Source organism: Anopheles cruzii, chromosome 2, assembly GCF_943734635.1.
Source record: "Anopheles cruzii chromosome 2, idAnoCruzAS_RS32_06, whole genome shotgun sequence".
NCBI lineage: Eukaryota > Metazoa > Arthropoda > Insecta > Diptera > Culicidae > Anopheles > Anopheles cruzii.
The window spans coordinates 46,552,105-46,566,447 of record NC_069144.1 but is presented as its reverse complement, the minus strand read 5'-3'; the positions used below and the strand labels follow the sequence as shown (position 1 = coordinate 46,566,447).

The 14,343-nt window shown below is 52.3% G+C and overlaps 3 protein-coding genes and 1 long non-coding RNA gene across 5 annotated transcripts; 1 reads left to right on the top strand and 3 right to left on the bottom strand.

The window, feature by feature from the left end:
• Positions 1 to 403: 403 nt before the first annotated feature.
• Positions 404 to 5,834, bottom strand: LOC128277879 (oxysterol-binding protein-related protein 2). Of its 2 annotated transcripts, XM_053016476.1 has the most exons (7): positions 5,699 to 5,810; positions 3,809 to 4,202; positions 2,721 to 2,843; positions 2,097 to 2,651; positions 1,789 to 2,011; positions 1,348 to 1,700; positions 404 to 1,271 (listed from the first exon to the last, which is right to left on the bottom strand). In XM_053016476.1, the coding sequence occupies exons 2-7, from the start codon at positions 3,856 to 3,858 to the stop codon at positions 1,166 to 1,168; spliced, it is 1,410 nt and encodes a 469-aa protein (XP_052872436.1). In that variant the 5' UTR covers positions 3,859 to 4,202; positions 5,699 to 5,810; the 3' UTR covers positions 404 to 1,165. The 2 variants fall into 2 exon arrangements, with proteins under 2 accessions (XP_052872436.1, XP_052872437.1); XM_053016477.1 differs by lacking the exon at positions 3,809 to 4,202 and having other exon boundaries at positions 5,699 to 5,834.
• Positions 5,835 to 6,464: 630 nt separating this feature from the next.
• LOC128268543 (uncharacterized) lies at positions 6,465 to 7,130 on the bottom strand. Its single transcript, XR_008269155.1, has 3 exons — positions 6,983 to 7,130; positions 6,715 to 6,768; positions 6,465 to 6,504 (listed from the first exon to the last, which is right to left on the bottom strand). It is a non-coding gene; the product is annotated as an uncharacterized LOC128268543 (long non-coding RNA).
• Positions 7,131 to 7,728: 598 nt separating this feature from the next.
• Positions 7,729 to 9,090, bottom strand: LOC128268808 (60S ribosomal protein L19). Its single transcript, XM_053006048.1, has 3 exons — positions 9,041 to 9,090; positions 8,482 to 8,588; positions 7,729 to 8,422 (listed from the first exon to the last, which is right to left on the bottom strand). The coding sequence occupies exons 1-3, from the start codon at positions 9,043 to 9,045 to the stop codon at positions 7,926 to 7,928; spliced, it is 609 nt and encodes a 202-aa protein (XP_052862008.1). The 5' UTR covers positions 9,046 to 9,090; the 3' UTR covers positions 7,729 to 7,925.
• Positions 9,091 to 9,450: 360 nt separating this feature from the next.
• Positions 9,451 to 14,027, top strand: LOC128278522 (U2 snRNP-associated SURP motif-containing protein). Its single transcript, XM_053017251.1, has 12 exons — positions 9,451 to 9,583; positions 9,699 to 9,815; positions 10,080 to 10,173; positions 10,255 to 10,622; positions 10,696 to 11,237; positions 11,306 to 11,533; positions 11,612 to 12,095; positions 12,149 to 12,353; positions 12,408 to 12,592; positions 12,668 to 12,981; positions 13,035 to 13,658; positions 13,735 to 14,027. The coding sequence occupies exons 1-12, from the start codon at positions 9,578 to 9,580 to the stop codon at positions 13,877 to 13,879; spliced, it is 3,312 nt and encodes a 1,103-aa protein (XP_052873211.1). The 5' UTR covers positions 9,451 to 9,577; the 3' UTR covers positions 13,880 to 14,027.
• The last annotated feature ends 316 nt before the right edge of the window (positions 14,028 to 14,343 follow it).

Genomic DNA, 14,343 nt, shown 5'->3' with positions numbered 1-14,343 from the left:
ACAGCAAATAGTAGTAGTGGAACAAAATAGACAGAGATAGAGCGAGAGAGAGAGAGCAAATAATTTATACCGTTGTTGAAATGGATAACTAATTTTTGTAAACATGTTAAGAAAACCAAACAAAAAGAGCACATTGTGTAACGCACCGTGTGGGAAACCGAAAACGGCAGTCCCTTCCAATAACGAATTGTTTGTAAATAAGAGCATTATTGTAAGGCAAAACAAAACGGGAAGCGTGGTTAGCGTTTGGAAGTCTTTTGACAATACCGTCGAAGCAAGCAAATCTGTAAGTACACCGTAGTAGTAGATGGCCGGTAGCCGGTAGTTGCATGCGCCAGTAGAGTGAAATGATGGTAGTGACTCGTGTTTTTAGCTCTTCAAACTACAGCCATTTTTATTCACTTCATCGTAACAGGGTTGTCTCATTCCTACTGATAAATACATATTATTAACTCTAGGTACGCTGCTATATACTGCTGCCGGTAACATTGTGTTACACACTGCGGTTGCTTTATAGACACTTCAACAATGTACGTTTGTATATATGCTTTTGGTTTTATATTGTTCACGTCCCTACCGAGCGTTTTAATGTATGTGTGTGTGTTGTTTGTGGTATATGAGTATCTATTGAATGCTTTCTATTGCCAAGAGACACACAGTAATGGCGGATGGCGGAAGGATGACCCCTGTTTCGAGCGCCATATGAAGTGTCATACATAATTGACCTGGAAAGGTGGATCGAATCGCAGGAGGCGGCGTAGGAAAACACGTTTCTAGGTAGGGAGGGATATTCGTTTTCACCGTCGATAGCCGACATTTCTTACACGCTAAAATTATATTGTCCCAAAAGTTTCCGCTTCCGGCGGATGGTGTCTGTGTGTGTGTGAGTGTTCCCTTCGAATGAAGAGTTAGAGCTCTGTGTGTGGAGTGTGGTCGTTCGTGCGCCTGGAGGAGCTTCGATTTAGGAATGAATGGCTAGTATACACGGTACGCGCGGGCGCTGTCTACTTATTGTTCCATTGTTTGCTAAAACGCACATCAAGAGTTGGCGGTTGTAAACCGTCTGCAAAGCCTGCTACTACGCCGAGGATGAGACGGGGATGAAGCACACTCGCGCACCTACTAGACGACTACTAGGCTGTCAAGTATGAAGCGCACGTGTCATTTAAAATATGTCCAGCTGTAGGTTTGCGTCATTCCGATCCCAGTAGCCTCCTTTGTAGATCCAGTCCTCCTGCATGGTGTGTGGATTGGTCTGCTGCGTGAACCATCTGCGGCCCAAAATCGACAAGAAAGTTCCCCGTTAAAGCCGGCTTGAACCCCTTTTGTACGTGGTGGCACACTCACCGTGGAAACACGACTTGCTCCTCGTGCGTCTTTTTACTTTTCTTGCGGCTCTCGCGTTGCTTCTCTTCCAGCCGAGTTTTCTCTGCGGCCGCACCGTCCAGATCGCCCTGCTCGAGCTTGCGTATGTCCGGCCGGAGCCGCGAGTCGGTCGGGCAGAGCGTCTTCGGTTGCTTCATGTGGTCCTCGAGCTGGTTGAGGGACATCGCAAAATTGGTGAACTGGTAGTACTCGGCCGTGTTGTCGGGCCGCGCATCAGCTTCCCACAGCAGCACCGAGTTCGGAATGTCGATCGAGTAAGCAGAGTCACTCTTCGGTATCCCATCACCGTCCGATGGCTCCGGGGGTTCATCGGGCTGCCGAAAAAAAAAACGAAACAAAGGGAAAGAGATCGACGTCTCATTGGTCAACGGAAAAGTGGCAGTGAGAAAGCGAGGATCGTACCTCCTGGATGGAGAGGCTCCGGAAGGAGCTCATCTTGAGGCTGTTCAACTTCGACAGCACCTTCCGGGGCGTGTTGCCCGGGGACTCGTTGGGACTTTTGCTCCGTTCCTCTCCACGCTTAAACTTGTGGGCGTTATCCTTGATGTACTCCTCGTACGAAACGTAGTCGGTGCACTTGATGAACTCCGTCCACTTGCCGTACAGGAAGTGTGTCTTGCGTTTGCTGTGTAACGACACGGGGTACAGGGAGAGACAAACGGGTTAGCACACGGCCAGGCACCACTACCACCACGGCCAGCAGCAGTTACTTGCGATCGACGATGTGTCCTTCGACACGGTGCAAATCTTTGTTGTTCCAGCCGGACGGTTTGAAGTTGAGGGTCGCCTTCAGACCGTGCTGGTGGCTCACGACCTCCATCGGGCCGTACTGCTCGATCCACAGCTTGCCGACGATCACGTTGTGGACACAGCAGTTGACGTTGGTCCAGGAGTAGGCTTCGTGCAGCTTGGGAAACTCGACCGTTACCACGCCCTTGGGCTGGATCTCGACACTTTTGCCCCAAAACTTGAGCTTCGGGTGGATGGACCCGTGGAACCGGAAGCTCTCCGAGTCGGCGTGAAACGCCGATATTGGCGGATGGTGGGACACCTGCTCGCAGATGATGCGAAACTCGGGCCGCGTCAACTCGAACGTTTCACCCAGCAGCGGGTTGAACGGTTTGCCCAGCCGCTCCCAGTTGGAGGCCAGCGCCGACACGGCAAACGCGGATACGTACTTCAGGCGCTCGAGCGGTGTCGGCTGCTCCGAGGCGATGCGCAACAGCTTCGCGTACTCCATGTACTCCGTCATGCGCTGCAAAAAGCTAAAGCCGCGAGAGGGGGCCATGTCAATGCCGTTGCTAAAATCCCCTCTTCGTTGAAGACTCCCTTACCTTAGGGGCTCGTTGAAGACGACCGGCATCGTGATTTTGCTCAGCTCCTTTCCGATACAATTTTTCAACACTGACCAAATGTTGAACTCATTACGGGAGAACATAGGCACCGGCAGCGACGTTCTGTGAAAGGATAACGCGTGAAAAGTGGTCGCACGTTACGCACGGCGGGCAATGGAAGGTGGTGTCGGTCGGTGTGTGTCTTTGCCGTTTTCTTCGCCCAATTTGGGGAAGGTGATCGATCGGCGGAGACGATCGTTACGATGACGAGTAATGCAAAATGTATGTTGTTGTTGGGTGGGTGTGAATGTGAAGATGCACGGCAGAGACAGAGAGACAGAGAGAGTGTGAGAACGAAGGTGCCAGAAGGAGCAAAGGTGCCGGTGTATGATTGCCGGGAAAAACGGCAACTGATTTCCGCGTGGAGAAAAGTGTGCGAGACACGGAGCGACACGGAGAGTATCCGGAAAAGAAAGTACAAAAACAGCACACAACACAGATCGGTAGAACATACAACAATACATTGACGAGATAACGTGTGGAGTGTGTATGTGTGTGTAGAGGCACATCACGAAAAAGAGCATATACAACATTCAACAGTAGTGCGATCGCGTTTGTGTTGTTGAACCGCGATCATCTGCAGGACATGCGCTTTCTTCTTGTGTTTCACACCCCTTGGGCTCAAAGTGTGCTTTGCATTACAAGTGAAAAAGAAAACACATGTACAAAAAGGTTTACACAACAGCAGGCTGAGCTTTTGGGGTGTGTGTGGCGGAAAAATCCCAAAATTAGTGTGCGAGTCGCAGAGCTGATGACAACAATTGGTATTGCACCAGCAATGGCGAACCGGAACCGGGGGGGGCTGTATTTTGTGGTCGGGCAGTAGTTGTTGTGTGCGTTGTAGTTGGCGGGCTGCACCCAATGCCGTTCGGAGGACTGATCGATATCGTGTTTAAGTTTGTTAAAGTGGCGTATTGGTAGTAGCAAGGTACAGTAATCGGTTGCGAACTGATCAGAGAACGAGAACGGAACAAAAACAAAACAACGGGTACAAGCAATTGGCTATAGAATCATTACGTCATATTTACCTGAGAGCATCATTCTGGCCATTCTTATCTTTGACCACCTTTTCTGCCATTGCAACTTTCTTACGGTACCTCTCTCCCCGGGGGGGCTATATGTGTAACCGGGGAATGCCCGTCGGCCCGAAGAACAACTTAGGGTAACAACAATGGTAGTACCAAACAACCCACCGAACCAACGGCAAACCGTTCCATCAGCGCCGCGGCGGCGCCGGCGAAGCAATTCCTAGACTGTTTTGCAAGCGGAGCGGAGGCCACTCCTTGCGCGCGCGAAGGGGATCCGCGACGTTCTTGAACTTTCTTCTTTTCCTTCCGCCGCCTACTGCTCACTCACAACACACTGCACACTTAGACATATTTCGTTCGGGCTTTTTAGATCGGTAACTCGCTCGCGCGTGAACTAAAACGTGAAAAAACAAAGTAAGCATTCCATATTTCGGTTTCGCTATTAAACAGGGGTTGTGCCTAAAAGCCAAAACAAAAAGGGACTACGAATTAACTGTTATTTCCCGCGCGCAAGGATCTAGCTAAAAAACACGGTTGTGCAGCAGCGGGCAGCAAACAAACCAAAAGGGGAACTAAACAAAAAAAAATCTTTTCAATCGCGTCCGCGCGCCCACTCGGTGTGTGACTGTGGGCGGCAGCATGTTGCATCGCTCTCTTATGCTCTGTGTGCTGTGCGCTTTCCGTGCCCACCAGGTTCCTGCCGTTTTGCATTGCCCGTACGTATTACTAAAAGGACACACTAGGGGTTGGGGCGGCCAGTTACCAGCAGGAGATCAGAATCAGAACAGCGGAATCATGAAGGAGGTGATTATGTGAATAATGATGGTTATTATGAAAGAGAGCGAGCGTGAGTATGAGAGCGAGAGAGATAGAAAAGTACATTTAGCTGGAAAACAGAAGCTCTAGCTTGCTCTAACACAACATCACATAGGCATCGTTTTTCAGGGCCTCACGCCGCCCTACTGATCTCATCGTCATAGTTGATGAATATGGAAAATAGGGTGTGAGTGTTCCACTATATAGTTGTTTTGCTCTTTCTCTTTGTCGGCAGAACAATAGAACACCAATACGATACACAATCACCATATTACAATGGCACACACACACACACACACTACATGCACTAGAGAGTTGTGCTTGGCAACGGATAGTTTTACCACAGCAAGCGGATACGAGCGAGAGAGGGGAAAACAGCGCCTGGTGCTGGCTGTTCGCCGCAAGCAAAGTAACCTACGACGGCATCCTAGAGTCCGGTTCCTGTGCTGCGAAACCGCCATCTTTCGCCCCAGCAAACGAGGAAAAACTACTACACCATCCGATGGGTTGAGCACACTACTATTTACTTGGCATCAGCATGATTTGGGAAAACCATAGAAAAGCACCAGCGCCCACCAGGAAAATTTAACTGCAACACACGGCTCAGCGAACGAAAGCACGGAACAACCCGGAACAAGGTAAATCAGTGCACACACGGTTCCGCTTGGGTCCGAGAGATGGGTTGCGTTTGATAACCAACAATCGAGTGCGTGTAACTCAGCAGTGAAGCCTATGCCCTGTAAGCCATCGTGTGTGCTCGTCCTTCGTCCGAAGCTGGCCATGGATCCTATATTCTCGGGCTGACGCGAAAAGGCGCTCAAAAGCGTGGCGCAGGCGCGCTTGTTACTTGTGGAATGTGTGTGTGTCTCGCTCTCCCTTTCCAGAAGGACACCTGACCACTGGATTTCAGGGAGCGCCTTGGAAAATCGAACACTAAATCCGATGCAGGCAGGCAGAGGGTGGCGCAATGGGTTCTAAACAATAATGGCTAAAATAATGTGGTCAAGCGCTGGGCACGATTGATGGTACATTTCTCTGGGGTGGGGTGAAAGTGAGTATATTTTTGTGATTCACCTTTCCCGGATGGGCGGGAGTACTCAAGAACTACACTGCATAGTGTCCGCTTCTAGGTGAACTGCCTCTTCTAATCCATTTTAGGACACCCACTCACAGAACTAGTAACTTCCAGGACCCAGCGGCAGGATCAGAGCAGTGACGAAATCCGACTGACCGCCCCACACTCGTTCGGGCTGCTGGCACGGTCTGTGGCTAGACTAGAACCGAGAGTAAATATGCCACCGTCGGAGCAGATGAGGGTGAGTTTTTGCTCCTGGAAAATCGTGTTCCGGCACTACCGGTCCTTGCGTTCGTGTGTGGGTGCTCGGAGAAATCCTCGCTGGACAAGAATCAAAGGGTCGCAGGAAGTTACTCTCTCACGTTTCGATTTGTTTGTTTTTACCATTCACAGTTTACGGCTCCGCTCTCTGTCTCTCGCGCGGTGTGTGTGGGAACAGTTGAAAGCATTTGTTTTGAGGTGGGCGTACGAGAATCTTGCCATGATGACCGAAATCGGCTCACCCTCGTGGGCGCAATTGCGATGCCACCGCCGGTAACAGGTTGGGCTCTTGAAGAAAAGCTACAAGTTGGGTTTACTGAATGCCCCTACGGAAAAGGTAAACCCATTGTTTGGTTTTTATGTTCCCGTTGTTTCTTCGCACCGAATCCTTGACTTCTTTCAACGTGATTTGAAACAGCGTAAGAATTTGTTCTATGCGACCTTTATTAGATTGTAACGTTGATGTTGGGCGTAAGATGACACTGTTTTCGACGAACTTTAACAGCTGAACTTGGCGCCAGTTCTCATCCTTCCACCGAAGATGCTGTAGATTAAAGAGAGCAAAACCAAAGGCAAATGGTAAGTTGATTGTTTCGCAAATTACTTTTTGTGTTGGGTCCGCTTGGCTCCTGTCAGTTTTATTAGCGTTACGAATCACGGGAAGGATCATAAGAGATGTCAGAAATTCGGAATGCTTTGTTCGATCATCATAGAGAGCGCAGATTTATCATTCGTGTGAGGGAAATCTTATTACCTTTGTGTACACGTTCGTTACAGCACCGTGGACGGGAAAAATCTCAAAGGGTTGCTGAAAACGGATAGATCATAAACTGTTATTAGTCATTTGATGCGGCACCTTTTGAGGTTAAGCAATTTAGCGTCAAGTTTTCTTCAGCATGTGTAGCGTTACAAATCATGATAAAATTCATTAGAGATGTCAGAAATGTTGGAAGCTGTGTCGATCATCATGGTTAGTTGCATCGCCAGATCGCTGAACACTCTTACTGTACGGCGGTACTTACATCCTTTCAGTGAGCCAATACCTGGGTAAAGCTGCCGGCATTCCTTCCCGACGCTGCATGTTAAAGAAACGCTAAAAGCTGCGATTTCCCATCAAGGCACCGGAAAGACTCGTATCTCTGGCGCTGCATTCATCATCGAACACTCATCTCCCACAACACAAGACAATTTCATTCCGAATACGTCCATCTTTAATCCTTTAGTCTAATAAACTTTTCTTTAGCACCCGACTTTGCAATTAACGCTTTGTTCTTCTAATAAAACCATGCGGTTTCTACGCGAGTCGATTTGACAGCTTGGCCGCTACTGTTGAGCTTATCGTTCTGTGATGTAGACGGCGCCACGATAGCATTCGCTGGTCTGGGCCGCTACTATCGAGCTTACCGTTTTGTGGTGTAGATGGCGCCAGCGTCACGTTGGGCCGCCACTGTTTGGAGCTACCTCCACTGCTAGTATGCGACCCTGGTATTTCGGGCCGATTTTCGGATCGAATCGTCGGGATCCACTTTTCGCCGTCGGCGGAGAAACTTCAACGCAGGATTTGCAAACGAACCCGTGCATGGTGATTTCGGATAAAATGCAAGGGAACCATGTTAATTGTAAGAAATTACCAACAAATATTGTTATTTGTGCTTACTAAATGCTGTTTATTTTAGCAAGACTTACTAAAATTACTTTTACACACAAATTAACCGGAGTTTCGGATTAATAAATGCACGTCCATGGAAACAAAGAAGGAAGCGTCGGATTTTACTTTTTCCGCAAAGGGATGAAATATATTTGTACCCAAGGGATGACCGGACGATGGATGGACAATCTGGCGTGCCGGTCGGCCCACGTGAGGAGGAAACATATTTCAAACTTTCTTAAGAATACACAGTATAATCGCCATTCCGCGTGCTCCACACACTCTCCCCTGCTGCCACTAACCCGCCAGGAATCCGCTTACTTCTTGCCAGTGGTGACGTGCGCCGTTTCGTCCTCCTTCGCGATGGTCTGCAGCAGCTCCTGTTTCTTGTTGGCGATACGCTCCTCGCGGCGCTTGCGGGCCTCTCGCACCTTGTTACGCTTGGCCTCGGCCTGATCGTTCAACATCTTGCTGCGCGCCTTCTCCGCCTTCCGCTTGTGGATGTGCTCCATCAGGATGCGCTTGTTCTTGAACACGTTACCCTTTGCGCGCATGTACAGATCGTGGTACAGGTGACGATCGATCTTCTTTGCCTCGCGGTACTTCTTCAGCAGGCGGCGCAGCACGCGCATGCGGTTCATCCACAGCAGCTTGCGCGGCATACGAGCGTTGGCCGTACCTTTCCTCTTGCCGTAACCGCAGTGACGTCCCTTGCGGCGGGCGATCGTGTTCTTGCGAACGCGGTACCGCGAGTGCACCACCACCGGCTTCTTGATGATCAGACCATCCTTGATCAGTTTACGGATGTTTTGCCCTGCAAAAAAGGGTATCTCAATTGGGAAACAAACACACACACATACGAGGGCTACTTACGAGAATTGGTGTTTCCAATTTCGTTGATTTCATTCGGATCCAACCAGACCTTCTTCTTGCCACATCGCATCACCGAGGCTGCCAGCCTCTTCTGTAGCTTGAGGGAGCTGCAAGTGAAGAAACAAAACAACAATTATAACACGCATCCGGCCTTCGCATTAGTCTGCCAGGGGGCGTGTTGCCCGCTCCGAGCCAGCGATCTTTGCCACGTATTGCTCCGCCCGTGCCGGTAAGCACGAAAGAATCGCCGTCGCACTGTGCATGAAACAGAAAATGAGCGATGGCCCATTCAACACATTGGCCGCCGACAAAAGATCCGACATTGCGTTCCCCGTCATCTCGCATTTCACAATCGATACGCGAACGGGACGACGGGAGTTTGACAGTCGCGGAGCAGCATCACACATCGATGAAAAACACCACAGAAAAAGCGGTACTTTCGGCGCTTTCCACATGCACCGGTGCGCGCCGACGATTCTTTCGTGCTTCGGGAACACTTTGGGCACGGTGGCAGTCGGAATGCCGGGCCATTAGTCGGAAATTTCGACACTCAGCCTACCTCATGTTGCTGATCTCTTCCTCGGCCCAAATAGAAAGAAAGCTGAAGTTTGCCGAGCGGAAGTGATACCGCCGTCAGACTGAAGCAGCGCCCCCAGGCGACAATAACGGGCAACCATCGGAAACGTCACCGAGCTTCGGCGAACCCGTCATCACTCATTAGGCACGCCGTTTCCATTATTCATTTATTTCATTTTCCTCGTGGATTGGATCGCGAAACCACCGTGCTGATAAAATATCAACGAAAAGCCAACGCATTTTCATAGCGCTTTTTCCGATATGTAAATGCAATTGCTTTTAATATGCGTTCCAAATGCCGAGCGCTACCCAGCGGCTCACCGGCGTCCGTGCTACCCACGAGTTTGACAACTCCGAAACGTCAAACCGATTCTGCATCCAAGTTCACACAGCGCACGGGCAACAAAGGTGTAAAGAAAGTGGCGATTCCTGCCGACTGCGGCGGAGTTGAATTGTAAATGTGCAAAGGTGTAAATAAAAGAACGGAACCTAAAACCGGGACTTCGGATCCGCTAGCAACATGAAGGTGAGCAGCGGTTCATGAGAGAATGCGGTCCATGTTCCGAGACAGCAAGCAGCTTCTAATTCAAACTTGTTTTCTTCTCCGCGTCCACCAACCCACCCCTCCGTACGGTGCACAGAAAATAGCGGATCAAAAGCTGCAAGCCTTCACGGTGGGCACGATGGGGAAGCGTCCACTGTCGCGCAAGGAGCTCGAAGAGCAAAAGAAACGTGAAGATGAGGCAGCCGCGGCCCACGTACGTGCAGATAAGCAAAACACACATTACATTCTCTCCACACACACACACACACACACATACTCTGTCGCCCCAGTGTCTTCCCAAGCCACACACACACACACTGGTGGCCAGGAGACCCGCTCCCTCTGCTCCCCGATCCTCGTTCCCTCTGAGTGCCCCACAATCCTAGTCCCCAAATTGCTAAGCCTACTACATGCTCCAATAACAAAAATGCACGCAAAATGAGCGAAATGCAGCTAACCCATTGGTTGACAATTTAAGGCTTTCAAAGAGTTCGTTGAAACGTTTCAAGAAGCTCCATCAAAAATATCCAAAGTCTGGGTGAAAGCCGGAACATACGATGCCGGGTCGCGCAGTAAGTAGGCTGTGTAGTAGTGACCGGCGAGCTGAGCGATCATGGGCAAGCTTTTTCCGTTTTTTTTTCTGTGCCCCGCAGAGGAAGACACGAAAGATCGCGGCAAGCTGTACAAGCCGCACTCGCGGCTCGAGTCGGAGCAGGAAAAGTCGATCGATTACGTGAAAATGTTGGCCAACGAGAGCCGTAAGGATGCGGGAGCGTTGGGCAAAAAGAAGAGTCAGGAGAAGAAGAAGAGCAATCTGGAAATGTTCAAGGAAGAGCTGCGCCAGATCCAGGAGGAGCGCGAAGAGCGCCACAAGTACAAGAACATGGCCCGCTCGATGCTTCCCAGCTCGTCCGGTGCGTCCGGCGATTCGGACCCGGTGTACAAGGAAACCGAATCCGGGTCGTTCGACAATGGTGATCCCAACACCACCAACCTCTACCTGGGCAACCTGAATCCGAAGGTAACGATGGGGTGCTGGGGGGCACACCTGGGGCCCTTTGATAACACGCACCCGATCTCTCGATCTTTGGCAGATCTCGGAGCAAGCGCTGATGGAACTGTTCGGTAAGTACGGCCCGCTGGCGAGCATCAAGATTATGTGGCCCCGCTCGGAGGAAGAGAAGATGCGCGGTCGAAACTGTGGCTTCGTGGCGTACATGAGCCGCCGGGATGCGGAGCGGGCCCTGCGAGCGCTGAACGGGCGCGACGTGATGGGTTACGAGATGAAACTGGGCTGGGGCAAATCGGTCCCGATCATGACGCACCCGATCTACATACCGCCGAAGCTGCTGGCGTACACCCTGCCACCACCGCCGTCCGGGTTGCCGTTCAACGCGCAGCCCCACGCCACCGACGTGGACAACATACCCAAGATGACGTCGGTGTCGTACATGAAGGACCCCGAGCTGAAGGAGCGCATGGATGCGGTGCTGCTCAAGTCGGTGGTGAAGGTGGTCATCCCGACCGAGCGGCCACTGTTGATGCTCATCCACCGTATGGTGGAGTTTGTTATCCGCGAGGGACCGATGTTCGAGGCGCTCATTATGACGCGCGAACAGGACAACCCCATGTACAAGTAAGTAGCGCGAGACGTCAGGGGCCGCCACCGGTCACTCATCGGTGCTTCCACCGTTCCGTCGTTAGGTTCCTGTTCCAGAACGAGAGTCCGGCCCACATCTACTACCGCTGGAAGCTGTTCTCGCTGCTACAGGGCGATACGCCGAGCGATTGGCGTACGAAGGAGTTCCGCATGTTCACGGGTGGCTCGATCTGGAAGCCACCACCGATCAACTTCTACAGCCAGGGCATGCCGGACGAGCTGCTCGCCGACGAGGAGGGCATCGAGACGAACAAAGGCAACCTGTCGATCGCGTAAGTGTTCCGGTGGTTCGGGGTCCGCTATCGCGTGCGCTACTAATTCCATACGCCCCTCGACCCCATCATGCACAGACAACGGAACCGACTGGAAGACCTGATACGCCACCTAACACCGGAGCGGCAGAGAATTGGCGATGCGATGATATTCTGCATCGAGCACGCGGACGCGGCGGAAGAGATTTGCGAGTGCATCACCGAATCGCTGGCCTCGAACGAAACGCTTGTCAAAAAGAAGGTCGCGCGCATCTACCTGATCTCGGACATCCTGCACAACTCGGCCGTGAAGGTGCAGAACGCCAGCTTCTTCCGGAAGGCGATGGAACGGAATTTGGTGGACATTTTCCGCAACCTGAACGCGTACTACATGCAGCTGGACAGTCGCCTGAAGGCCGAGGGTTTCAAGACGCGCGTGATGGGCGTATTTCGGGCCTGGGAGGAATGGACCATCTATCCGCGCGAGTTCCTGCTGAAGCTGCAGCACACCTTCCTCGGCATCCAGCCGGTAAGTGGTGACGACGGTGACAAGCGACGTTTCCCCGGCTTGTGCTTTATTCCCGTCCCGTGTCCCCCATTGTTTAGGCTCCCAAACAGGAACCGGAAGAACCGGAGGAGGAGAAGGAAGACGAAGACCTGGACGGGGTGCCGTTGGATGGGGCCGCCCTGCTGAAGAGCGCCATGCTGTGCGGCATTACCGAGGGCAGTGGTGGCGGCGAGAATCGTACCCCGATACTGAAGCACGACATCTACAGCGACGAGGACGATATCGACGGGATGCCACTGGCCGATGACGATATCGATGGTGTGCCGATGGACAGTTCGGTCGGTGCCGGTGGACTGGGTGGCGATTCGGGCACTAGCGAAGGCTCAGGTCGCATGATGGTGGGATCGTCAACGTCTTCGGCGGCGAGATCGAAGCCCGGCGGCGGATCGTTTGTCCCTTCGAAGTGGGAAACGGTCGATGCGGCCCAAATCGAGGCCCAGGCCGTAACAACAAGCAAGTGGGACACGCTGGATCCGGTGGTACCGGAGCCTCCAAAGATCAGCCTGCGCAAGGTGGCCAGAGGACCCGCGGGCGGTCGGTATGGCTACGAAGACGAGGACGATGAGGACGATGACGACGATGACGAGGACGACGACGGGACTGATGGGCCACACGAAGGCAAAAGTGCACAGGATCGGGACGAGATGCGGCGGGTGCGGATGCGCGAAATCGAGATGAACATCGTCCAGTACCAGGACGAGTTCGAATCCGGAGCGCGGCAGGTGCGCAGTGGTTGGTCGCTGCACGAAGAGATCGACAGCTACCGCATAAAGCTGATGAAGAAGATGGAACGGGAGCTACAATCGGCACCGCCAGACGACGACCGGGACACGACGGATTCGGACGAGTACGATGGTCGGTCGTCGCAGAGGGGCAAAAAGCGTACCTCCAGTCCGGAAAGGTAAGGCGTCACGATTGGAGCGTGTGATTCATTCTCATTGGGATCGTTTGTAGTTCCAGCAGCCGCCACAAGAGAAGTCGCCGGTTACTGTCGAGCGAGTACGGTGAAGAAAGTTCCTCCAAGGGCACACGGTCCGGTCGCCGATCACGGTCACCGGCACAGGCCACAGGCAGCGGCAGTGGTGCTTACGCGTCGCACCGTAAACGCGATTCCGACTCACCGGTGTCAAAATCTTCACGACGACGCCACTCGAGAAGCTCCGGTTCGGAATCGCCAGCGGCCGGTAGCGGTAGGACCCGTTACCACACCCAGGAACGTTCGCCGTCACCGGAACGGACCAGCAAGTACGATCTGCTCGGTTCACCGACACGGAGTGTTAGTGGGTCAACAAAGTACGACAAGTACGACGAACCGGTCGTGGCCTCCGGTGGATCGAAGTACTACGATAAGTACGACAAATATGCCGACTCGCGACTGCACGACGACCGGCGGGGAGATCGGGAGGGGCGTGAACGCGGCCGCGAACGGGAGCGAGAGCGAGACCGCGATCGTGACCGCGAACGGGAGCGTGATCGCGACCGGGACCGGGACACACTAGCCGATGGCGTTTCGCGGCACCGTGAAAAGGATTCAAAAGGATACGACGGTGGTAGCCCTGCCAGCAGCAAACGGTACAGGTAAGAGAGAGAGAGAGGGCACAGATTGGAGGTCCGAAATTCGGCCGATTCATCATCCCGATTTGCCCCTTCACAGATCTCCGTCGCCCGGCAGTTTTCGGACGGCCGCCCGAAGCGGCGGATCGGATCGCGAGTCACGAGAGTACCGCCAAACGACCGGCTCCAGCTCCGGTAGCGGCGTGTCGTCGCGATCCGACAAACACAAGAAGCACAAGTACTAATTATTTTCGTACCATGAACCCCGGGCCGAATAGCGTCCCTCCTGCGTGTGGATAATGTCGTTTAGTTTAGTTTGTGACCCACCCGGAAAAAGCGCGGACCACGTAAAGGCGTCTTCTGTGCGTTGTTCGGGTGTGTTTGCCGATTTGAGCAGCTTCGATGCAGGTTCACAATCGCCGACCCTGACCCTGGTGCTCAAAGAAGGAATAGCAGAGCTTTTAAGAGAAACTAGAGCGCCACTAGAGGATTGGCATCATTAAGCTAATGTGTTAATATAAAGATCAATACGAAAAACTCTAAACCGCAAGATCGCATTCGTTTTCGGTTCTCGTCTCGCCATTTTCTCATTTTTAGGTGACACTTCTCGAAGGAGGGCCTGAAAAAGAAAGAAACGGAACGTTCGGGGACGTTGCCTCCGAGACGCGACGCAATGTAAAACTTATTCCGTTTATTTTCAGTAAATTCA